Source organism: Belonocnema kinseyi, chromosome 6 (genome assembly GCF_010883055.1).
Source record: "Belonocnema kinseyi isolate 2016_QV_RU_SX_M_011 chromosome 6, B_treatae_v1, whole genome shotgun sequence".
Classification (NCBI taxonomy): domain Eukaryota; kingdom Metazoa; phylum Arthropoda; class Insecta; order Hymenoptera; family Cynipidae; genus Belonocnema; species Belonocnema kinseyi.
In genome coordinates, this window is record NC_046662.1 from 4,582,103 (window position 1) to 4,607,381 (window position 25,279).

The 25,279-nt window shown below is 27.4% G+C and overlaps 1 protein-coding gene across 5 annotated transcripts in view; it reads left to right on the forward strand.

Annotated features, from left to right (window-relative positions):
- The window catches only part of LOC117175685 (transcriptional activator protein Pur-beta), a 55,379-nt gene extending 30,966 nt beyond the window's left edge, over positions 1-24,413 (forward strand). For 4 of the 5 annotated variants that reach the window (XM_033365418.1, XM_033365415.1, XM_033365417.1 and 1 more), the window contains 3 exons: positions 2,879-3,106; positions 13,383-13,550; positions 24,052-24,413. In XM_033365418.1, coding sequence (XP_033221309.1) covers positions 2,879-3,106; positions 13,383-13,550; positions 24,052-24,240 — 585 coding nt within the window. In that variant the 3' untranslated portion in view covers positions 24,241-24,413. Of the gene's footprint in view, positions 1-2,878; positions 3,107-13,382; positions 15,270-24,051 lie in introns of those variants that run through there. The other variant, XM_033365419.1, reaches the window with a different exon arrangement.
- Positions 24,414-25,279: the final 866 nt, after the last annotated feature.

Sequence of the window (25,279 nt, forward strand, 5' to 3'; positions counted from 1 at the left end):
ATTTACCACCTAAAAATGAATTTTTAACCAAAAATATTAATTATTTACAAAAAAAAAAGAATTTTTAAAAAAATACATGAATTTTTAACCAAATAGTTGAGTCTCAACTAGAAAATAAACATTTTTCAATGAAAAATGGAATAGTTCAATTTTTAAGTAAAAAATTAATTTTCAACCAAAAACAAGAAATTGTTAACCAAAAAATATTAATTTTCAACAAAAAATTAATTTTCTTCCAAAAAGCACGAATTTTTAATAAACGATATGAATTGTTAACCAACCAAATTAATTTTAAACCAAAAAAGATCAAGTTCCACCAAGATTAGAATAATTACACTTTGAATGTTAAAAAATCAATTTTTTATTCATAGAAAATGAATTTTGGACAAAATAGTTCAATTTTGAACCAAAGAAATTAATTTTCAACTAAAATTATGCCTCTTCAACCAAAAAATGAAAATTTAACTAAGAATATTAATTGTTTACCAAAAGTGAAGAATTTTTAACAAAATACATTGATTTTTAACCAAATAGTTGAATTTCAACTAAAAAATCAAAAATTTTAAATTGGAATAGTTAAATTTTCAGTTAGAATAATTAATTTTCTTCCACAAAGCACGTATTTTTAATAAATTACATGAATTTTCAATCGAATAGTTGAATTTTGAACCAAAAAAGATTAAGTTCAACGAAAATTGGAATAGTTACATTTTTAATTTTGAAAAATTAATTTTTCATCCATAGAAAATGAATTTTGTATAAAGTAGTTAAATTTTGAGCCAAAGAAATTAATTTTCAACTATCATTATGTCCCTTGAACCAAAACATGAATTTTTAATCAAGAATATTAATTAAAAATTTGAATTTTCAACGAAATACTTGAACATTCAACTAAAAAATAAAAAATTTCAAACTGTAGGGTAAGAGCACTAATCCCCCCCCCCCCCCCCCGCCCAATTGTTGGCACCCTTCTCTAGATTTTATGAAATAATAAGAGAATAGAGATAAATAGCAAATTTAAAAATTTTTTTTTTAATGGTGCAGATATTTTTTCGTAGTAATATGCATTCATTTTTTGCTAAACAATAATTTATGTATTCTGAAATTACAAAATTCAGCCTTGTTTCAAGGCTGCCAAAAATTTTCAGGTTAGCTAAAGAAAATCTTTAGATAATTTCAGTTTTCAATTTACCCCTAGCAACATTATAATTAACGGAAGTGACTATTTTCTTTTCAGCATATTTCGAGGAAATGCTAAAATTGTTAATAAAAAAATAACTAAGATTTAACTATAATTTATTTAATAAATAATAGGAGGTGAAAAAATAGAAAAAGAAAGTTAAAAGCTAAAGACACAAAAAAGAAAATCATTTTTTGAAGAAAAAAAAACCGATTCTACTAAAATAAAGGATAAACAATGTTTCTCTTCACTATTCGCTTATTAGTGATACTATTAAAGTTTAGTTTAATCTGATTGCTTCACTATTTCATCTTCATATGGCTAGGGTGTCAATAATTGGGGCCAACCGTGCCAAGAATTGCGTCAACCCTGCCAAGAATTGCATTTTTGGACTAATGAGCTAATTTTAATTGTTTTTTCAGTTTTTAATATATATTGAGGCAAATAAAGCTTAGAATTTGATACCCTATTATATTAGCACTGCACATATTATTATTACATTTATCACACGTACAATTTTTAAACTTAATTTCTTTCTCAAAGCCTGAAATTTGCCTTAACCTGCCAACAATTGGGTACATTACCCTATTAGTTAAATCGTCAGTTAAAATAATTAATTTTCAACCAAAAACAAGGAATTTTTAACAAAAAATATTAATTTTATTACAAGAAGATTAATTTTCTATTGATAAAGGCAAATTTTTAACAAAGTACATGAATTTAAAAAAAAAACAAAAGTTAAATATTTTCAGCTATAGTTAAATATTTTTAATCAAACTAGTTCAATTGTTAATCAAAATTATGAATTTTCTACAAGAAAATAAATTTTTGTATCATCAAAGGCGAATTAACTTTTAACTGAAAAAACTGAACTATAAACTGTAATCAAAAATTCTCAACCAAAAAATGAATAAAAAAAGAAATAGTTCAACCTTCAACTAAGTTGTTGAATTTTCAACTAAGAAGATTAATTTTCTGTGTAAAAAGACCAATTTTCAGTGGGCAATTGAATAGTTAAGTTTTCAGTAAAAGAAATCATTTTCAACCAAAAAAAAAGGAATTTTTGACCAAAAAGATGAGATTTTAAACAAGAAGATAAATTTTACACTAGAAAAAGACGAGATTTTAATTAAATAGTTAAATTTTTTACCAAAGTAGTTCAACACAAAAATATGAATTTTCAACAAAGAAGTTCTATTTCAACCAAATCGTTGAATTGTCAACTAAAAAAGATAAATTTCCAACGAATTTTCTACAAAATAGATCCTCAGAAAAGACAGATTAATTTTTAACTAAACAGTTGCATTTTAAATAAAAAGACGAAATTTCTACCAAATGAAATGCATTTTTTAATCAAAAAGACAAATTGTCAACCAGAAAATAGAAATTTTCAACCCCAAAAAGGATGACTTGTACAAAATTGTGTAATTTTTCAAACAAAATAAATAAATTTTCACCCAAATAATAATATTTTTAAACAAAAAATTTGAATTCTCAACCAGAAGTAAAAAGGAGAAAATATGATAAATAAATAGGAATTTCGATTAATTTTTAATACTTAAAAAATATTATGTTAGAAAGTTTGTAAATTTGGCTTAGAAAATAAAGTTAATTTTCTCTGGTAAAATGTTGTAATATAAAGTTTTGTGAGAGGTAATGAAGCTGTGAAGATTTTGAAAAGACTTTTTTATTTTCTAGGTATCGCAGACGATAACGCGAGGTGGGCCCAGAACTCAGATTGCAATACCAGCCCAAGGAATGATAGAGTTTCGCGATGCCTTGACGGATCTTCTCGAGGAATTCGGAACAGACGATGGCGGTTTCAAGGGAGATTTACCTGAGGGACGTTACATGCGCGTCGACAATAAAAATTTCTATTTCGATATCGGACAGAATAACCGAGGCATTTATATGAGAATATCTGAGGTTTGTATACTTTTCTCAAGTCTGACCCTTTTTAAAAGGTTCTTTTTTACGTTTACAACCTTTAAATTTAGATGCAATTTCAAGCAAATGGTGCAAATTTTAAACTAAAAAGATTCATTTTTCAACCAAATAGTTCACCCTTAAAGGGCATACTGGGTGAAAAACACCCAGCGACTTATTTGCGCTTTAAGAAAACGTACCAAATTCAAGAAAATGGAACAAATGCGCCAGATTGACAAATGACATGAAAACCTATTTTTCTATATAATTTTCACATAATTTTGATTTTTATAATTTTTATACGCGGTTTAAGATCAGTAAAATCGTTTAATCGCGCAAAGTACGGTGTTTCATTTTTCATTGAATTTAAGGTTTTATTTTTTAGAATGAATGCCTTCCTTGGAACAAACACTATAAGACTAATTTTATTTTTGAAGCGCCGTATCTCGGAAATATTCAAGTAAAATTTTGAGTAAAAATATCAAAAACTTAAAAAGTTATGAATTTTAGAGTTAAAGTCATTTTTTAATTTTTTTTTTCAAACAAGATTTTTTTTAACTACTTTAAATTTCAAAATCTGATATGAAATATTTTTCTCCTTATACTAGACAGATTAAACCTCATTAATTGATTTTCTTGTAAAAAACTATCCAATACCGTCGGCACAGCACATCTTTGCATACCCTTGGGTTTCTAATACCCAGTGTGCTATTTATGCAATTTTACGGAAATGTGCCCTTTAAGGGTTAAATTTACTACACATAAACTTATTTCTACAAACTAAAAAATGAATTTTTAACAAATTTGTTCACCTTTCCACCAAGTAATTAAATTTTCAACCCAAAGAGATCAATTTTTAACTATGAAGATAAATTTTCTACCAAAAAAGGCGTATTTGCAAGAAAATAGTTCGATTTTGAAAATACGAAATAAATTTTTAACTCAATTGATGCATCTTTAATAAAAAAAAAAAATTCCAACCGAATAATTGAATGTTCATCTATAAAATATCAATTTTCAGGTTAAAACATTAACTTTCAACAAAAAAAGACAAATTTTCAATAAAATTGTTCAAGTTACAACGAAAAAGATAAATTTTTAACCTAAAGAGATAAATTTTCAACGAAGAAGATTAATTTTCTACCGAAAAAGATGGATTTATAACTATTTATTTGATTTTTTGTTTTTATTATTATACTATATTATTTTTAATATTTTTGTTATTAAACCAAAAAGATTAATTTTCTAGCGGAAGAGACCATTTTTTAAAAACAAAATAGTTAAATTTACTCTACAAGAAATAAAACTTTAACTTATTTGAAGAATCTTTACAAAAAAAAAAGGAATTTCAACCCAAAGAGATAAATTTTCAACTGAGAAGATTAATTTCCTACCGAAAAAAATGAATATCACAAAATAGTTCGATTTTGAAAATACCAAATAAATTTTTTTCTCAATTGATGCGTCTTTAACCAAAAAAAGACATTTTAAACCGAATAATTGAATGTTCATCTATAAAATATCAATTTTCAGGTTAAAACATTAATTTTCGACAAAAAAAGAAAAATTTTTAATAAAATTTTTCAAGTTACAACGAACAAGATAAATTTTTAACCTAAAGAGATAAAAGTTCAACCAAGAAGATTAATTTTCTACCGAAAAGCTGGATTTACTACAGAATAGTTTAATTTTCATATTAAAAAATGAATTTTTAACTTAAATAATGAGTCTTGAACACAAAAAAGTAATTTTTTTAACGAATTTTCAACTAAAAAAAAGATAAAAGTGCAGTTTAAAAAATTATTTTTAACAAAAAAATTACTTTTAATTAAAATGATAGACCCGCAACCACAAAAAATAATTTTTATCGACTTACATCATCTCTCAACCTAGTGATTTAATTTTTAACCCACAGATAAATTTTCAACTTAAAAATGATCAATTTTCAACCAAAAGGATCAATTTTAAAACCCAGAAGACGATTTTTCAATTAAAAATGACAAATTTTCATTTAAAGCATTATTTTTGACAAAAAAAAGAAGAATTTTCACCGTAATTGTTCAAGTTTCAACTAAAGAGATGAATTCTTAACTAAAATTGTAAATCCACAACAAAAATATTTTAAAAATCAATTCATCTTTCAACCAAGTAATTGAATTTTCAACCCAAAAGTAAAGTTTGAACTTTAACGCATCTTAACCAAAAAATAATTTTAAACCAAATAGTTGAATTATCGAGCAACACAAAAAAAGAAAGATTAAAAAAAAAACGTATATTTTCCAACAAACAGTTAAATTTTCGGCTAAGCAGTTGTATTTTTAACCAAATAGTGCAAATTATTAGCCAAATAGTTTAATTTTCATCCAAACAGTTGATTTTTGATTCAAAATTTCAACCTAAAAAGAAGACTTTTCTACAAAAACGTATATTTTCAACAAAACCGTTAAATTTCCAACCTAGCAGTTGAATTTTAAATTAGTAAAGATTCATTTTTTATCGAGTTGATGAATTTTCGAATGAAAAGGACAAATTACAAGTTGAAAAAAATAAAAAATATGCATGACTTTTAAACAACATAGTTGAGGTTTTAACTAAAAAATGTTGATTTTCAACCAAGAATGCAATAGTTAAATTTTAATGAAAAATTAATTTTCAACAAAAAAAAAAGGATTTTAAACACAGTGGTTTCATTTTTTTAAATAGTTGAATTTTCAAAAATAATGATGTATTCGTTAACATCACATGTAATATCTGATATTTCAACCAAAAAATAATTTAATTTTAAATTTAAAACAATTAAATAGTTGAATAGTCCAATTGCAAAGAAAAAAAAACAACTAATTTTCGGTCAAAATTTTGCAGTTTTAACCAAATAAGATGATATTTTTCACAAAAGATATGAAAAGTAATAATTGTTTATTATTAATACTTTGAAAATGTTGGTTTAGAAATGTGGAAATTTTCCTTAAAAAATAGAAAGTTGACCCGAATTTTTAAGCAAGTGGTTTTTGTCTCTTTCATGTATTTTGTTGAAAATGATCAGGGTGGCTGCTCGACCGGAAAACCGGGAAATGACAGTGATTTTTTTTGCGTGAGAATTTTACAAATTTGTAGGAGAAAAAACTGTCCAGGTTCAATTCAAGCATTTTTAAATAATTAGTTGAATTTTTATGTTTTTCAATTATGCTATTATTTGGCTTACAATGCGTAATTCAAAATATTTTTACTTTACAAATTTTCCATTTAAAATTTTTATTTTTAAGCTTAGATTTTTAATTTAAAGAATTTTTAAATGTTTTCTTAAAGGCTTGAACAAATAAAAAATAAAAGCCTTTGATGTTGAAAATTTGGGATAAAAAACATTTTTATTTAATAAATAAATACATTTTTTACATTTATCTGTACTTTAAGTAACAAAAATTGAACAAAAACGATTTGACAAAACGATTTTAAATCAGTTCAAAATTCAAGAATTTTCATATTTTAACGTTAAAACTTGAACGGTTTCAATTTGAAAGTATTACTCATTAATCAAATGTGAACGTGTGACTGAAATTTTATAAACTATTTTCTACTTAAAAATAACTTTATAATATATTCTTAATTAAAGGATTTTATTAAATTAAAAATATTGTTTCAGTCAAAAATATTCAATTTTTATCACATTCAATTTGCAATTTTTTATTCAAAAAAAGATTAATTATTGAATATTTAGCAATATTTGAATTTTTATTTAAGACAATTAAATAGAAACCAAATATTTAAAAGTAAATAATCTTTAACTGCATTTTTTGACATAGAAAGCCTGGAATCGTTAAAATTTCGAAGAGCGTTTTAAACTTTATACGTTCCAAATTTAATTGTTGTATTTGAAAAATGCTTAATTTGTAAGTGAAATTTTTAAATTTTGTTCTATAATTTACAAATGAACATTTTTAGAAAAAATTCAATAATTTCAAGAGATATTTAGGAGTTTTAAAAAGATTAAAAATTATCATGCAAATTTTAGAATGTTTTCTTAAAATATTCTAGAATATTTGTTGAAAATTTTGTTTAAATCTTCAAAAATTTTTTTAATAATTCTCCTAAAACAATTTTTCAAAATGAAAAATTATTTTTAATTTTCCTAGTAATCTTAAGAAAATGTTTTTATTCTTCTAGATTTCTCAAGATTCATTTATTGATTTTTTAATTTTGAAAAAAATCGGGAAATGACCGGGAATTTATTTCGTCGATTAAAACGGCCAATCTGATGATCTTTTTGGTTAAAAATGTTCTCTTTTTTGGTAAAAGTGCAACTGTTTGGTTAAAAGCTAATCAATTTTGTTTGATAATAGAAATTTTTGTGGAAATTGGTGTTTTTAAAAAATTAAGCTTAACGGTTTTTAATTTTTAATTAAATTATGTTTTGCTTGAGGATTCAACTTCATATTATTTGGTTGAAAAAAATCAACTATTTGGTAAAGAATTTAAATAATTTGTTGAAAATTCTTTTTTCGTTAGTGAAAATTGGTATTTTTAGTTAAAAATTCCAGTATTTGGTAGAAAATATCCACTATTTTGTTAAAAATGCAACTGTTTGGTTCAGAACTAATGTATTTTTCTAAAGGATTCAACTCTCTTGGTGAAAGTTAGCTTTTTCTTGGTTAAATTTAACGGTTTTTAATTCATAATTAAAATATTTTTGTTTCAATTATCAACTATTACATTTAAAAAAAAATGATTCAGAATTAATTTTGTTGTTGAGAATTTAATTATTTTGTTGAAAATCGTTTTTTTTTTATAAATTTAATTTTGTATTGACAATTGAACTGTTTCACTCTTGCTTGAATTTATAATTGTCTTTTGCAGTAGAAAATTAATCCACTTGGTAAAAATTTAATCTTTTTTGTTTTTAAAGATACAACCACTTGTTTGGAAAATGTTTTTTTGGGGGTGTGAAAATTCAACTATTTGATAGAAAATTGATGTATTATGTTGAAAATTCATGTAGCATGTTAAAAATTCATGTATTTTGTTGAAAATTTCGCTTTGGTTGGAAAATTCATCTCTTTTGGTAAAATTTTCTTCATAATTGGTTAAAAATGCAACTGCTTGGTTGAAAATTTAACTGTATGGGTAAAAATATTCGTTTTAGTTGAAAATTCATCTTTTTGGCTTGAAAATTTAACTGTTTGATTGAGAGTATGTGTTTTTGTTGAAAATTTGTATTTTGAGTTAAAAATGCCACTAATTTTATAGAAAATTCAACTGTGGGGTTGAAAATTGAACTTTTTGTTTGAAAATTCCACTATTTGGTTGAATATATACGTTTTTTCATAAAATTCTTTATTTTGGCCTGAAAATTTATCAATTTGGTAGAACACTAATATTTCGGTTGACAATTCTTCTTTTTGGATTCAAAATTCACCTAATTTGATAGAAAATTCAACTGTTTCTTTGAAAATTTAACTATTTTGTTGAACATCAATCTTTTTAGATGAAAATTATTTTTAGATGAAAATTAAAATTTGTGTTTGAAAATTTAACTGCTTGGTTGTAAATATAGGTTTTTGTTGAAAATATAACTATATGGTTGGAAATTTAAGTCTTTGGTCGAAAATATGCGTTTTTGTTGGAAATGCTTGTTTTTGGATTCGAAATTCAACTACTTTTATATACAGAAATGAACTGTTTAGTTGAAAATTTAACTATTGTGTTGGAAATTTATAATTTTTAGATTAAAATTTTATTATTTGGTTGAAAATTAATTTTTTGTTTAAAAATATGCATTATTTGTTTAAAGATGCAACTGCTTGGTTGAAAAACGGTTTGGTTGAAAATATTCATTTTTATTGAAAATTCGTCTTTTCGGCTTAAAAATTAAAAAATTTCATAGAAAATATAACTGTTTTGTTGAAAATTTAACTGCTTGGTTGAAAATATGTGTTTTTGTTGAAGATTCGTCTATGTGTATTGAAAATTCAATTGATTTTCATTAAAAATTCAACTGATTGGTTGAAAATTGATTTATTTCACTGAAAAAATTTAACATTATGTTGAAAATGTATCTTTTTTAGATGAAAATTCAACAATTTAGTATAAAATTAAACTGTTTGATTATAAATTCATCTATTTGGTTGAAAATTCCTTTTTTTTTTTGGGTTAAAATTCCTTTTTTGGGGAGGGGGGGGGGGCTTCGAGACCCCCTGAATCCGAAAATCAAGTTTTAAGGTGGCGTCTGTCTCTCCGACCGTGCCTCCATAAGCATGATAACTCTCTAAAAAATAAACGAATCAAATCGATCTTTGGCACACTTTTTTAAGGTCCTAAAGGAAAGAACAAGTTCCTTAACCAGCCGTTTTGGATGAAAATGCAAAAAGTTAAAGCACTTTCAAAATTTTTGTGACCAATTATTTGTTATTTAAAAGTTTTATGTAGGACTTGTAGGATATTTTGCTTTATCAATAAAAAATAATATGAAACCCAAAATCCTATTCTTAGCACAATAACGCAAAATGTATCTAAATGTTTGAAAAAAAGGATTGCAGTTTTTTAAATTTATTTTAAGTTTTAAAATTTGCACGACTTGCAGTCATCACAGAGTGGCACGTATTCACCTTTTTTTTTTTACCTTTCTTGGGAATTTGTCACCCTTTGTCACCTATTTTTAATTTTCTCACTTCTGTCACCTTTTTTCAGTTGAAAAAGTACAATTTTCTTCGAAATTTCAACTTGCACACCAAATACAGTTTTTATTACACTTTCCTAATCGACGAATATTGAATCAAATGATCGAATTTTCAAACGGAGGAGTTTAGATTTCCACCAAGAAGAGTTGTATTTTCAAACATCATTTTTAATTGGAAAATATGAATATTTCACAAGCCAGTTTTATTTTGAAGTAAAGAAGACGAATTTTCAACTGAAAATATGACTTTTCTAACAAATGAGGGTATTTACACCAAAAAGATGGATTTTCTATCCAAAAATACAAGTGTTCAATAAATCAGTTGAAATTTTGATAAAAAAAAAGATTACTTTTTAAGACAATAGTTGAATTTTCAACCGAATAGTAGAATTTCTAACCAAGAGATGAATTTTTAGCCACAAGGTGATTTAAAAAAAAAATAGTTGAATTTGCCAACTAAAAAGACGATTTTTCAAGTAAAAGAGAAATTTCAATCCAAAAAGAATGAATTTTCGACAAAAAAATGTGTTTTTAACAAAATAGTTGGATTCAGATTAATTCTGAAACAGAAATATGATCACTTTTTTGTTTTGTTTTTGGCCAAAGAACTAACTTTCACTCAAAAAAGATAAATTTTGAACCAAATAATAGATTTTTGGAACCAAGAGATTAATTTTAAACGAAAATGGTGACTTTTTAAGAAACTAGTGAAATTTTCAATAAAATAATTAAACTTTCAACGAATTTGTGGAGTTTTGAACTAAACAACAAAAATATAATATTGGACTTCAATAAAAATGATTAACTCTCTAACATAAAAGGTGAATTTGTAACAACTAAAAAAAAAGAAGATTTTTCCTCCAAAAGATAAATTTTTAACCGAAAAATATTAGTAAAAGAGATTATTTCTTAAACAAGAATACACTTTTCAAATAAAAGGAATTACTTTTCAATAAAAAAAGATAAATTTTCAATAAAAAAATATGAATTATTTACAAAAGTATACATTTTCGACCAAAAACGAGGAATTTTTCAAAACAATCATTGAATTTTCACAAAAAGTATGTTTTTTAATTCAAATATAAGACTTTTTAAATAAAAAGAATTAATTTTCAACCAAAAAAGATGATTTTTCTACCAAACAATATAAATATTCGACCAAAAACGATTACTTTTTGACAAAAGACTTTAATTTTCAACAAAATAATTAAATCTTTAAATAGTAGAATTTGTAACCAAAAAGTAGAATTTTGAACCAAAAAAATGATTCATTAAAGATTCCACTTCTTGGTTGAAAGTTGAACTAATTTTTTCAAATTTCATTTTTTTCCGTTAAAGATTCATAATTTTAGATGTAAGTTCGTTTTTTGATTAAAAAATAAACTTAACAATTCTGTTTGTTGCAAAAATTCTTTTTTTTTTACACTACAAATTCAAATATTTTGTTAAAAAAGTCAACTGATTAATTGTAAATAAACTTTTTTGATGTTAGTTTATTTTCTGGTTTTCAAAATTAAATTTTTTTAAAGAGAATTAGGCTTTTTGGCTTGGAAATTCAACAAACTGTTTTTTGTTTTTAATTAAAATTTTGTTGTGGAAATATTAACTATAACTTTTTTTGATAAACATCAATATTTTTGTTGAAAATTCAACAATTAGGTTAACATTATTTTTCATTCTTAACTGAAAAATTTTCCTTGGTAGAAAATTCATTTTTTTTTGGTAGAAACTTGATCTCTTTTTAGTTTTTGGTTAAAAATGCAACTTTTTAGTTGAAGATTTATCTATTTTGGTTGAGGATTAGACTATTTTATTGAAAATTAAAAAATTTGGTATACATTTAAACAATTTGGTACAAAATTCAACTTTTTTGGTAAAAAACTCATTTTTATTGCTGTTTTTTAAATTGAAAATTAATTTCTCTTGATAGAAATTCATCTATTTAATTTTTTGGTTGAAAATTGACTTTTCCTATTCACCTTTTTTGACGACAATATATTTAATGCCCCATTGCCAAATTTAATGTTCCGCAATTCAACCTTTTATTTTTCTGCCCTATATTAAGGTTTACTTTGGGCTCCATGAATATAATATTTGAATTTAACAAAAAATTGTTTAAACAATTATTGTTCAAACAAATTTACCACAAAAAAATTATTTTATTTTTGTCTATTGTGCATAATTTAAGGCTCTGAAATATCATCGACCGAAGGTCTTGCGATATTTCCTTAGCCCTTTTTTTGTTATATATGGTGTTTTGCCACCTTAACGTTATAAAAAATACGTGAAGAAAACCATAAAACATATTTTTACTCCTCACATAATTCAGGGCTCCTTTAGGACTAATTTGGATCGGTATTCACAAATGTTGAGTTCTAGCATTTTTTGTAATAATATATAAAAAATTGTTTAAACACTTTTTTAAATGTTTAATTATTATATTCCCAGAGCCCTAAATGAGTCCTAAATGAGCCCTAAATTATTCGATGAGGTCAATTTTCTATAAAATCATTTTTATTACGTTTTCCAGCAATCTTCAACTAACTTATTGCTAAGCACTATTTTTATCAAAAAATAAAAGAGCCCAAAATTTAGTACTACGGGCCCAAATTAGTCCTCAATGAACCCTAAATTACGCGAGGAGTAAAAATGGGTTTTATGGGTTTCTTCACGTATTTTTTATAGCATTAAGGTAGCACAACACAATATACAAGGTGATTTTTTTAACTTAAAATTTTCATTTTTAACATCATTTTATGTACTCCTCAGAGTGATAAAATTTTGATTCATAACATTTCTTCACAAAGTACCTATTTTTCGAGATATTTAAAAGTTTCAAGCTAAAAAAAATCACCCTTTATAAGAAAAAAAAGGGCAAAGAAAGTATCGCAAGACTTTCAGTGGATGATATTTCAGGAGCCTTAAATGAGCCTGAACTTATGCAAGAGAAACGAAAAGAAAATAATTTTTTGTGGTAAATTTGTTTAAACACTAAATGTTTAAACAATTTTTTGTTCAATCCAAATAATATATTCATGGAGCCCTAAGTGAGCCTTAGCATAGGGTAGAAGGAGAAATTTGTTTGATTCACTTTTACTAGAATTGTTTAAACAAAAATTGTTCAAACAATTTTTTTAAATTTTTCATTCTCATATTGCCAGAGCCCTAAATGAGCCCTAAATTATTATGGAAAGAAATAACGCCTAAGTCGTTTTTTTCTCTGTTTGGTCCTGCTAGGTTAACGTTAAGCTAGCATGACCACAGGTTTTTTCCAAAAATTGCGGAGCATTAAATTTGACAATAGGGCATTATGTGAGCCCTAAATGAGCCCTAATTATAGAGCAAAGAAATGTTAAAAAATTAATTATTTACTATGTGTGGTTCTGCTATCTTAACGTTAAGCTAGCATGACCACCGGTTTTTTGTTTAAATAAAGAGCATTAAATTTGTCAATGGGATATTAAATTAGCCCTAAATTCCCTATAGGTTTTCAGTCCATTTTTGCAATGTGGTCCTGCCAGCTTAACGGACCTTGATTACTGTACTTGGTTGAAAATTGAACTGCAGAATATGATGAATAGACTCGCTTTTTTGTTTTAATTTCAGGTGAAGACAAACTTCAGGACTGCCATAACGGTACCCGAGAAGTCGTGGGCACGATTCCGCGACATTTTCGCCGACTACTGTGACAAGATGAAAGAAAGTGGCGTCGGTGTTGGCGCCGGCGGTGCAAGCAGCGTTCTTTCCGATGGAAAAGGTTCGGTGGTGGCTCAGGTACCATCACCCTCATCCACTTCACAACAGCCCAATCCCAATCCGAATCTAGATTCCCCTCTAATCAAGTGAAAACGGCTTTAACTTGACTCGAACATTGGAATTTTAACCGTAACTCGTTTTCGAATCGTTAAGCGAACCAAAACAATTTGTCCGAGTCCGCATATCGTCGTCGTCGTCGTCGTCGTCGTCGTCGTCGTCGTCGTCACTTTCATACTCGTCGTTTTCGTCTTTCTCGTCAATCTCTCATCATCTTCTGACGCTCGAGATCGACAAAACATTGGAATCATTTCCAATCAATCGTCCCAAAATCATCAATCGCGATGTGAGAATCCGGACCAGCTATATCGACGAATAATTAATATTATTATTATTATTATTATTATTATTATTACTATAATTATCATCAAGCAACGCAAAGAAGCGAGTTCGAAGATTAGGTATTTCAAAGGTGAATCTTGGTGACATGTATAACGCAATTTCCTAGTTTGGATGGGAGTTGCCGTCGATTAACGTTGTATATACTACCGTTCATTTCCTCGTCTCCTCCAACCCTCCCCTCTTTCCCCTCCCCCCCCCCCAAAATTGTGATTATTCTATCAATTGCACGTTATTTAGCTAGCAGTTCTCACAAAATGCAGTTCTTTCTCACTCTCTCTCTTTCTATCTCTCTATTCCTCCTATATCTTTCTATCTCGTCAGCCTCATGTCCAACGAGAAAAGGATTCCTCGCGGGAAATGGACTGTAGTCGAGGTTACGTTTACAATTGAATTTGATCGTTCAGAATTTATGGATAAATAGTTGTTATATTAACGATTACGCGGAGAATAGGAGAAGAACGTCGACCGTTCCAGGTGTCGCTTTTTTCCGCCTTTAGTTGGATCTTTAGGGGTTTTTTTTTTTCCTTCTTTATTTGTCATGTGGTGTCTTTGCTGCCGTTACTGCTGCTAGCCTTAAATTAGGTTGAGATTTCTTGATTTTCATTCGCGCGTTACGAGTTTTAAATTGTCAAACTACTCAGACATCCTCGTTTTTTGCAAGACTTCACATAGTTTTGTGCAAATTCACAGCCGCGTCGTTTTGCAAAACCGATCGTCTCTATGGAAATAATAACGATGAGATAATATATAGAAAAAAGATAGGAGATTATGACCAAACACGATTTATTATTGTGTATAATAATAATAATATTATTATAATAATTATTATTATTAATATTAATATAATAATATAATTACACGAGAATTTGGGCAAACACGGGCGGGCGGATTAAAAAGAATAATTGCAAATGTACGTTTACGGTGTGTAGGCGAAACTAAAGTGCGTTACGTTTTGGGCTCGACGGCTGACTTTTAAAACAATATGTATTGTACGAATACATATTAGGTATTTATATAGAATCTATTTAAGTGTATTATTGTAACGAAATGCCAATGTTCGCGGACCCAGACGACTGCAAAATCCGGCTTATTTTCATTGAATGATACACTACTCGATACTTGATTTTATAAGTACCTCTCTCGAAGCCAGCGCACTCTAGCATTGGTCGTCTAAACTAACAATTCTGACGTTTGGACGGTCAGGGAATTTTCATATGTCTGAAAAAACCTGAAAATATCAGCAAATTATTTGTTTGTTGGAAAGCGTGCTTCACTTTTTTTATTGCAATCTAAATTTGAGTAACAACAATGACTCTTTATTTGTAAAAGTAGCTTTTTATTACTGTATTAAACTATTTTGTGAATATTCGTTTTCATTGGTTGAAATTAATTTTTTTTTTCACTGAAAATTTAACTATTATATTTTTTGGTTAAAAATTGATTGATGTTGGATGAAAATTCAAGTATCTGATTTAAATTTCATGTGTTTTGTTGAAAATTCGTTCTTTAAATGTATAAAATTAATCTTGTTTAAGCAATCATCTTTTTGATTAAAAAATTAAAACTGTTTGCAATTTTTGTCTTTTTCGTGACCGGAAAAATCTGCCTTAAATCATATTTCAACTAATTTTGAAAAATCGTATTTTTTTTATTGAATTTATCTGTTTTTGATTAAAAATTCAAATCTTTTTTGTTTGTAATATACCACATTATTATAAAATATATAATACATTTTTTGTCATAATTAAAAAAAAAGTTTAACTGAAAATTCAACTATTTTATTTTTGGTTAAAAACGTATTGTTCTTAGATGCAAATTCAGGTATCTGGTTCAAATTTACTTTATTTTATTAAAAATCGGTTCTCTAATTGTATAAAATTAATCGTTTTATAAAATAAATATTTTTGTTTAAGCAATTTTCTAATTTGCTTAAAAATTCTACAGTTTGTTTGCAGTTTTTGTCTCTCTCTTGGCCGGAAAAATCTTTCTTAATTTATATTTCAAGTCATGTTGAAAAATCGTCTTTTTTATTGAATTTAACTGTTTTTGATTAAAAACTAAAATCTTTTTTATTTATAATATCTACTTATACATTCTTCTTTGTGATTTAAAAAAAAATGTAACTGAAAATGTAACTATTTCAATTGAATATTTCATAATTTTAATTAAAAGTTCATATCTATTTTTGAATATCAATTTTTTTAAATTAAATTAAAGTTTTTGCTTGAAAATTCATCTTTTTGGTTGAAAATTCAATAATTCCAGATAGAGATTAATCATTTTAGTTTTAATTACATCTGTTTTATCTAAAATTGAAATATTCCAGTGTAAGATTTATAATTTAAACTCAAATTTCATCACTTTATTTGAAAATGCAACTATTTTTTTTTAATTTGTTATTTTAAATGTGAAAACTGTAACTTTGGTTGAAAAAGTATCTTTTTCAGTTGAAAACTGGTCTTTTTTGGTGAAAAATAATCTTCTTTGTTGAAAATTCATCATTTTATTTTAGTTAAAAATTCATCTTTTTTGTTGAAAATGCAACCATTCCAGTTAAAGATTTATCATTTTAACTGAAAATGAATTTTTTTCAACTGAATATTTGATCATTTTATATAAAAAATACATCTTTTTGGTTGAAATTTTTTAACGAAAAAATTAACTATTCAATTTTTGCTTAAGAAAATATATGTTTTAGTTGAATTTGCGTGTTATTTTTCAATATAAACTAATCTTCTGACTTGAAAATTCATCTTTTTGCTTGAAAATTCAATAATTCTAGATAAAGATTAATCATTTCAGTTGAAACTTTATGACTTTATTTAAAAATGGAACTATTTTTTTTTAAATTGTTATTTTTAAAGTGAAAATCGTAACTTTGTTCGAAAATTCATAATTTTAGTTTAATATTCAACTATTCCAGTTAAAAATGTATCATTTTAACTGAAAATGAATTTTTGTAAATGGAATATTTTATCATTTTCTTTCAAAATTCATCTTTTTGGTTGAACTTTTCTAACTGAAAATTCAACTATTCAATTTTCAGTTGAAAATTATTCTTTTTTAGTTAAAAATTCATGTAATTGATTGAAAATTCAAGTTTTTAGTATAATATTCAACTATTTCAGTTGAAGATTCAAAATTTTGTTTGCAAATTCATCAGTTTGGTTGAAAATGTATCTTTTTTAGTTGAAATTCAACTATTTGGTAGATAATTTGTCATTAAAAAATCGTTTTTTTTTTGTAGAAAATTAATCTTGGTGTTTAAAAATTAATATTTTAGATTGAAGATGTAAGTATTCCAATTAAATATTCTTAATTCTAACTGAAAATTAATTTTCTGGATTGAAATTTAAACTTTGTTGTCAAAAAATCATTCTTTTGTTTTTAAAATAATCTGTTCCACCAAAATTTTTATTATTTTAGTTAAAAATGCATTACTTTGTTTCACATTTTTTTGTTTGAATATTAATTTTTTTATCTTCAACTATTTGGTAGAGATTTAATATATTTTGTTGAAAGTGCGTATTTTTTATTGAAAATTTAACTATTCGGTTAAAAATTCAATTATTTTACTTGAATAGTTAAAAGTTTAAAGCGGTTTAAAATACAATTGAATCTAGACCTATGAAAAATTATACCTGGAAAAATCTGAGATATCTGAAAAAAAAAACTGGAATTGTCAGGGAATTTTTTTCCAGGATTTGAGTAGAAACTCTATTTTGGGGTTTCGTGGGAGGTTCTTTAAAAATGTATCGTATTGTCGCCGGCAGGCAACCGCTTGGGTCCTGGGATCTTTGGGACGTCTTAAAAACGAGAAACAAAAGGACAAAGTTTAATGGACAAAAGCGATTTAATCGAGAGGTGATACAAGACCGAGATGAGATAGTTCGAGTTAATTCCTGAAAGAGAAAAGAAAATCTTGTACGCTTTCATTCTCCAACTCTATGCTAACGATGATGACAGTGTCCGTTCTACATAATATTAAAAATAAAATACTGTCCGCGAAAGGAACGACAAAAAAACACTCACAAGTATTTCGCGCTGGTGCGAAATCAATATTATTAATAATAAGCGGCATAGATTATTATGCATACACAGATACGTGCTATTTAATTGATAAACGCGAGATGAAAGAAATTTTATTTATTTTTTAGCGATGCTCTTACCTATTATCTATTTCAATTAAGCGGTATCGCATCAGATGCGTTCCTTCTTCTTCTTATTTTCTTTTTTTTTTTTTTTAATTATTATGTGTGATAATTCATATTATTGAATTTATTAATCATACTTTTATTATTCGTTCGCATCTTGGTTTTTTGTTTTCCTAAATCAATTTCGGCTGGTCTGAATTTAACTAGGATATAGAATTCAAGGATATATTAATGAAATGTAAATCACAATATGGAAGTCCGAGGATTGAAATGAAATTCAAGCCAGGGTCGCTAGCGTCTCTTGAATTCGTCGAGAAGCACCGAGTGCTTTTTATAAAACTGTAACGTCCACTTACATCGCTAAAAAATGACGTGTCTACGAATCCTTTTTTTTTTTTTCGGTCGCGTTTTTTTGTTCTCTTTTAGAGGGCTTAGAATTCAAAAGTTTTGAAATTTAGACCTTTGAAACTTGTTTGATTTTTTTGTTTTTTCTCTCTATCCAAAAAATAGAATTTCCGTGACGTGTTTTATTCGACGAAAAAAGTTGCTGAAAATTCGCTGCGGTCCGCAGATAGGCGAGTAAAGGCAAACGTTCTGAAGGTAACGAAAAGGTATAGAAAAATCGGAAAGAAAGGATTAAATCATTGGCGCAGGTGGTATGACATTGTGATCTATAAAAATTACAAATTACAAAGCATCAACAAGTAGTAGATATTTAAGATATTAATACATTAAAAACACACATCCACTAGGGAAACTCACACCAAGAAACTCACACTGAAACAATGAAGACAGCAGTCACACATAAACACAGAGAGAGAAACAGATTTACAAGAAGACGTCTGACACGTAAGAGTTAAGCAAAGTAATATAAAATAAAAGAAAGAAAAAACACGACGCTCCTGCCACGCAGTGAGTCCTTAGACAGCTTTAAGATAATAATTATAAAATGATAAATAATAACTATTAAATGATAGCGATAAACTTTCTATATGTTGAATCGTGTCTAGTGAGAGAATTACTATTGAAGTAACTATTACTATTACACATGGATTAAGTCTCAATCTCATTATCCGTAAACACCTACTTTCTCTCCATCTCTCTCTCTCTCTCTCTTCCCCCCCCCTCTCTCTCTTTCTCTCACGTCCCATTTCTCTGATCTATTTTTTCCAATCCTCGATCCATCTTCATCGGATTTTTGGTTTTTTCGACTAGACGAAAGTTAGCGGATAGTTTGGTGTTCCGTTTTGCTGTTTTACAAAATGTTGTACGATTAATAATTGGCGAGCTTTCATTATCTGCAGATTATTGTGGAAAGTGTAGTCGATAAGCAGAATCTACAGTCGAAGATTAAATTTGTAATGTTATCACATTCACTGCTATTATTATGGTTACTGTGTTATCTCACAATCGGGCTTCAATGTTTTTTTTATTTTAAATTTCAAAAATTTCGTTCGAGGGTTGGAACAAAGTTGGAACAAAGACTTGAAACCTTGGAAAAGACCAAATTGGTTTTTTTAGCATTCTTGAAAAATTAATTGTAGCTTGAAAAAGGGGGGCAAATTCAGGGTGGCCATCCACCCGGAAGAGAAATATTTCACTGGGAGATTTTCCGTATTTTTTTATTCGCAAGTTTTGCATAATTTTCAGTGTTTAAAATAAGTAAACTTTAAATGTTTACAATATTTTTCGCAATATTTTAAACTCTGAAATTTTTAACGGTGAAAATTACAGCGATTTTCTTTTTATTTTTACAGAAATCACATTTTTAGTGAAAAATCTATCCTTTAAAATTCTTTAATCTTTAAATTTGTCTATAAATTTACTATAAAATTTTTTAATAAAATTTCTATAACAGTTTAATCTTTGAGGCCTTGAAACTAAAGTTTTTTCTCAAATTAGTTTTAGATTTTATAATTTGAAATTTCACAATATTTTAATTTCATATTCAAATAATTATTGAAAATTTCAGAACAATTTCGCTATTAAGTTTTCTGAAATTTCATATTAAAAGCCATGATAGTTTTAAATTTCACAATTTTAGATGTAAACCTAAAGCAATTTCGAATTGAAAAGCTTAAAATTGTACAACGTACAAAAATGGTATCATATTACACCAATATTGTTTTATATTCTTTATTTTAATTTTCAATCTAACGTAATAAAATTTTACGATTTTTAGTGGAAGATTTCGATAAACAAATCATTTCAATTTGAAAAAATATTTGATTGGAAAATTTCAAGAATCAATAATAATTCTAAAGCGAGATTTGAAATTAAAATATTTTAAATTGAGTTTAAAATCAAAAAAGGTAAAACTTAAACTATCTGAAATTGATAAATCAGTAAATCAATCATTTCGATAATTTTAGATGCTTACAATTTGAGAGTTCTGAATCTTTCATGTTGAAAGCTAAATTTTTAATTTTTCCCTATCATAGGTTTTAATTTTGCAATTAAAATTTAATTTGTTGAATTTTGTAAAATACGGTATTAGAAATTTATTCATTTTTAATGTTTCTCATATAAAATTACTATTTGTTTTGAAACTTTTTTTTTTTTTGAATAATTCACTTCAATTGGTGAATTTCGAAAAAATTTCTAATTGGCTTTTATGTTAAATTATAAGTTTGTAAGGTAATAACAATGAAAAATTTTAAGATTTCAGAAGCTTTGGCTTTGAAAAATTCAATTTAGTTTTCAATATTAAATTGTCGAACCTTAATCGCTTTGAATTTTAAATTGATCAAACCCAAAAGTTTTCAATTTTTAATTATTTAATGATTGATTATTAAATATTGTTTCAAAAATATTAAATCATAATAATACCAAAAAATGGCTTAAATAATTGGTGTTTAAATTTGCATATTTTTCGTGTTAGGAAATAATAATCAAGAGACGTGAATTTTCCTTTTATTAGAAACAAAAATTTCCTTATCGTACTTATTATATGATGATATATGTGAAAAACTGCGAGTTTCGCAATGAGATTAAATTTTTTTTCCTAAACCAGATAAATCATGAATATTCCCCGGGAGACGAAAATTTATAAAATAGTGGCCACCCTGAAAATGGAGAAAATTCTCGGGGAAAAGTTTGGGATATCGGACTGACATTCCATTGTGAAATATTGACCCGTTTAATTAGGAAACGAACATTCAGCTTCCTGCATTTTCTCGTTTTCCGTTACACAAAGTTGCATTTCGTGAGAAAAAAAAAGAAACAAGAAATCCCGGTTGTGTGACAACTTTAATTCTTTACTGCTGCGATTATTAAGATTATATTGTCATTATTATCATTATTATCATTATTATAATTATCATAATTATTACTAGTGCATTGATGACGATGATTATTATTGTCATTGCTATTAGTATCTTTATTATCGTTATACTGAGCTGCGTCTTTGAAACGAATATTTGAACAAAAGTGTCAGATGTGTCAAAACAAAAGGATAGTAAAACATAATAGACAAAGAAAAAAGGAGTAAAACTGTGCAGCGCGAATTCGATGCGACCCTCTTAGAGCCACTTTGTTTTCATTCGACGTTGTGGAAAATTCGATCGAGTCGAGAGCGTATGTTTGTGCCCTAAAATGTGCTTGCGTTTCTTGCATGTGTGCTTTGGTATAATCGTGTGTGTTTAGAAGAATGCAGAAATTTTATTCTGCAACGGTTAGATTTCTATTAGTTAAGTAGCTGACGCTTGGGGTGATGTTGAGAACCAATTTCAACAAAGTTTAATCAAATTCTCAAAGTAATATCTATTTTAAAGCCCCTTTCTTATTTTCCAACTTGAAGAAAATAACCATCCTGCATCTCTGAAACTTTTATCTCAAAAGAAAAGAAAAAAGAACGAAAGAAAATATATAGATTGTCACCCTGAGTGATCAATTGCTACTTGCGACGACAAAGGGGCGTTTAGTGGTGTGCGATTTTCGACGTTTATTACGTGGGCATAACGATATCAGCATAATAATATTAATTGTTATACGATTATCAACTTCTCGTTCAAAAGAAATACAAAAAAAGAAGCAACTTTACTGTAGAACGAGGGGGGTTTGACATGGTCAATCTCCTGAAGATTATTTCTTCAACTAGACGTTTTTCGCAATAGTTTGTAATATATTAAAAATTAAATAGGGTGAAAGCTTGCTTCGGTTTGAGACATATTATTGAAAAAATTTGATTGTAAAAACCTTTTTCATTCTGTCTGATGAACGGTGATGGCGATCAGGTTTTACATAGAAAAAAAAAACAACGAAAAAGTCGGTATGGTTAAGTTTGGTCTGACAGTCAGTAATATAGCTGCATCGGTTCTGTTCCGGGCTAAATGTCGGTATTTCAGGGACCAGCATTCTCGGCCGAGTCAAGATCACTCTCGGTAACTTGTCACTACTCTACCGGCATTTAGCTTACAGAATCGGTGCAGCTATACTACTAATATCGAATCGACATTTCACAGGCGACTTTAAATTCCTGAAGTTGATTGCTAATCCTCGTACAAGGTCACACAGGTTTTACAAGATGAAAAAAAGTCGAATTTTTTCATCGATTATTCGACTTTTAAAAATTGGAACGATTTGCCAGTGCAATCTTTCGCCCTCTCTCAAATGAAGAAATATAGTTACAGAAATAAACAATATATATATATATATATATTTACATAAATACTTGCACACGCGTGCGTGTACGTGTGAACGTGTGTGGGCGTGCGTATGTACGTGTGAATATATTTACGACATTCATCCGGAATTGTATGGTCGATAAACTGCAGGAAAAAAGCAACAAAAAAAGTTTATGAACGAATGCAACTAAATTCGGGGGAAATCGCCCAGAATTAGTTTATGCACTATATTGTGTGTGCGAAAATAAAAATACAGAAGAGAAGTTACAATAGAGCTCACATTTGGGGGCAAAAATTAATAAATCATCGCCTCGATGTTCAATGTAATACATTTTACAAAGTAACAGAGCATTTGATTTTGTAATATTTCTACTGTCTATGCGTTTATCTAACTTGATTCACAAGACAAACAATAGAACAGGTGATTTTTGTAATTGTATTGTCCAGTTTTAAGCTTTTTTCGCTTCCAATCGATGTGCAATTCTGTGACAGTTTAGGCAAATCTTGGGCCAGCGAGTTAAATAATTTAAAAGTCATATTGTTGATTGACGCTTATCGAATCGATTTAGAATCTACAATTTTGAATTCTTGGTGGCTCGACAGATTTTGGTGCTTTATACGTGATCCGTTTCGATGAAGATTTTTTAGAACTGTTCAGTTAAATCCGTTATGTGTTACTCTCTAAGGGTTGTTTATATAAAAAGGCTTCAGTTTTTTTTTCAATTAAATTAGAAAAAAAGCTTTACTTGCGATTTTAGATTTGTTCTCTTCGAGAGAAAGCATTTATATTGTGCCTGACGATTTTATGATGTTTTTTTAATTGTTTATCAAAAATTACTGCCGTTGACCTACAATTTCTTTCACTAGAGACTCTGTACAGTTCCGTGAAATAAAGAATGAATTAAATATTTCCTAAATTTCCAACAGTTGTTTTAGACTCGTGATTTTCTTTTCAAGTGAAGAGAATTTTTTTTACCAAAGTCGACTTCGATTTTAGTAGAAATTCGACTTTTAGCAATTGATTTTCAAGTTCACATAGGCTTCACATAGGCTTCACATAGGCTTCACATAGAAAAAAAAACATAAAAAAGTCGATAGGTTTAAGTTTCGTCCGAGTATCAGTAGTATAGCTACATCGGTTCTTCTCCGGGCTAAATATCGGTATTTCAGGGACCCTCATTGTCGGCCGTGTTACAGAATCCCTGTATTAAGTCTCCAAATCATTTTTTTTCTCACACGCTTTTTTTAACTTATAATTTTATTAGAATTTCGTTCTATACGTTAATTAGAGAGATGGCTGTTGAATATTTTCCAGATTTTAATTTTAAAATATTTCAACAGGTTGCTCGGTCGAAGAATGTGAATGCAAAAATCAATTTAATCAGATCGATGCAATCAGATCGGCTAAAGAGACGTAAACCACTTCCAAGAAAATCAAATTCCTCCAATTCCGTTGCCGCCTCCTCAAAAAAGTCTCCTGAATGTGCACCTCCAACTTCCGTTCCAAGCCAATCCCACCTGTCTCCATGACCACTATCATTTCCACATATTTGAGGCACATTCAAGAGATCCAAGGGATTGAGCTGGAGTAAAAAGTTACGTTGTTTTAGCGATATTTTGTTGACTTAGTTTTTTTTTTAGTTTTAAATTGTATTGAAATAATTAAGGGCCAAGTTTAAAGTAAATCTAGTTTCCATTTTTATGATAAAAACGCGTGTTTTTGAAGGAATTAAATTAGCATTTAAACAAAAGTGCTGTTTAATCATTTTTACTGCGATAAAATAATATCCACTTTAATTTTAATTTAATTAAATTCAATTTTAAATCAAAAGTAATGGAATTCATCTGCAAAAGGCGAATTTTCAACCAAAAATATTTCAACAAAGGAAGACAAAATTGACAACCGAATTGTTTAATTTTCAATCCGAAAAATATAAATTTTCAAAAAATTTAATTTTCAAATAATCAAATATTTTCAACCAAGGACTCGAGTTTTCAACCAGAAAAATAAATTTATAACAAATTTGTTATAATTTTAACCAAATAATATAAATTCTTAACCAAAAAAAATTCAATTCTTCACACCAAAATCTATATGTAAATTGATATTTCCAACAAAAACATTTTATTTTAAAAGCAGTTGACTTCGTTTAAAAAGACGAATTTTCAAAAAACAATTTGAATCCTCAAGCGGAAGAGATTAATGGTCAATTTTAAATTTGAGAAAAAGGGTTTAATTTCAACATTTAGTTTACTTTTCAATCAGCAGAATTGTTCAGCTGGAAAAAAAATTACAAATAGTTGAATTTTTTTACCAAATTATTAAATTTTCAAGCCAAATACGAATAATAAATAATTATATTTCGCGCCACCTCCGAATAGATCAACTCGTAGTTCCCCCACTTTGTGCTTACGTTGTCACAGTTTCAAAGAGTAACCAAAAACAAAAGAACAGCAAAAAAAAAGCACTCCTGCTTCCTTCGCACGTTTGGCTACTCATTCTCTTCTTTGTGGAAGAAATGTGTAAATCGTTCCGAGATGGGTAAACATAAACGGAGTTCGCGGAGAT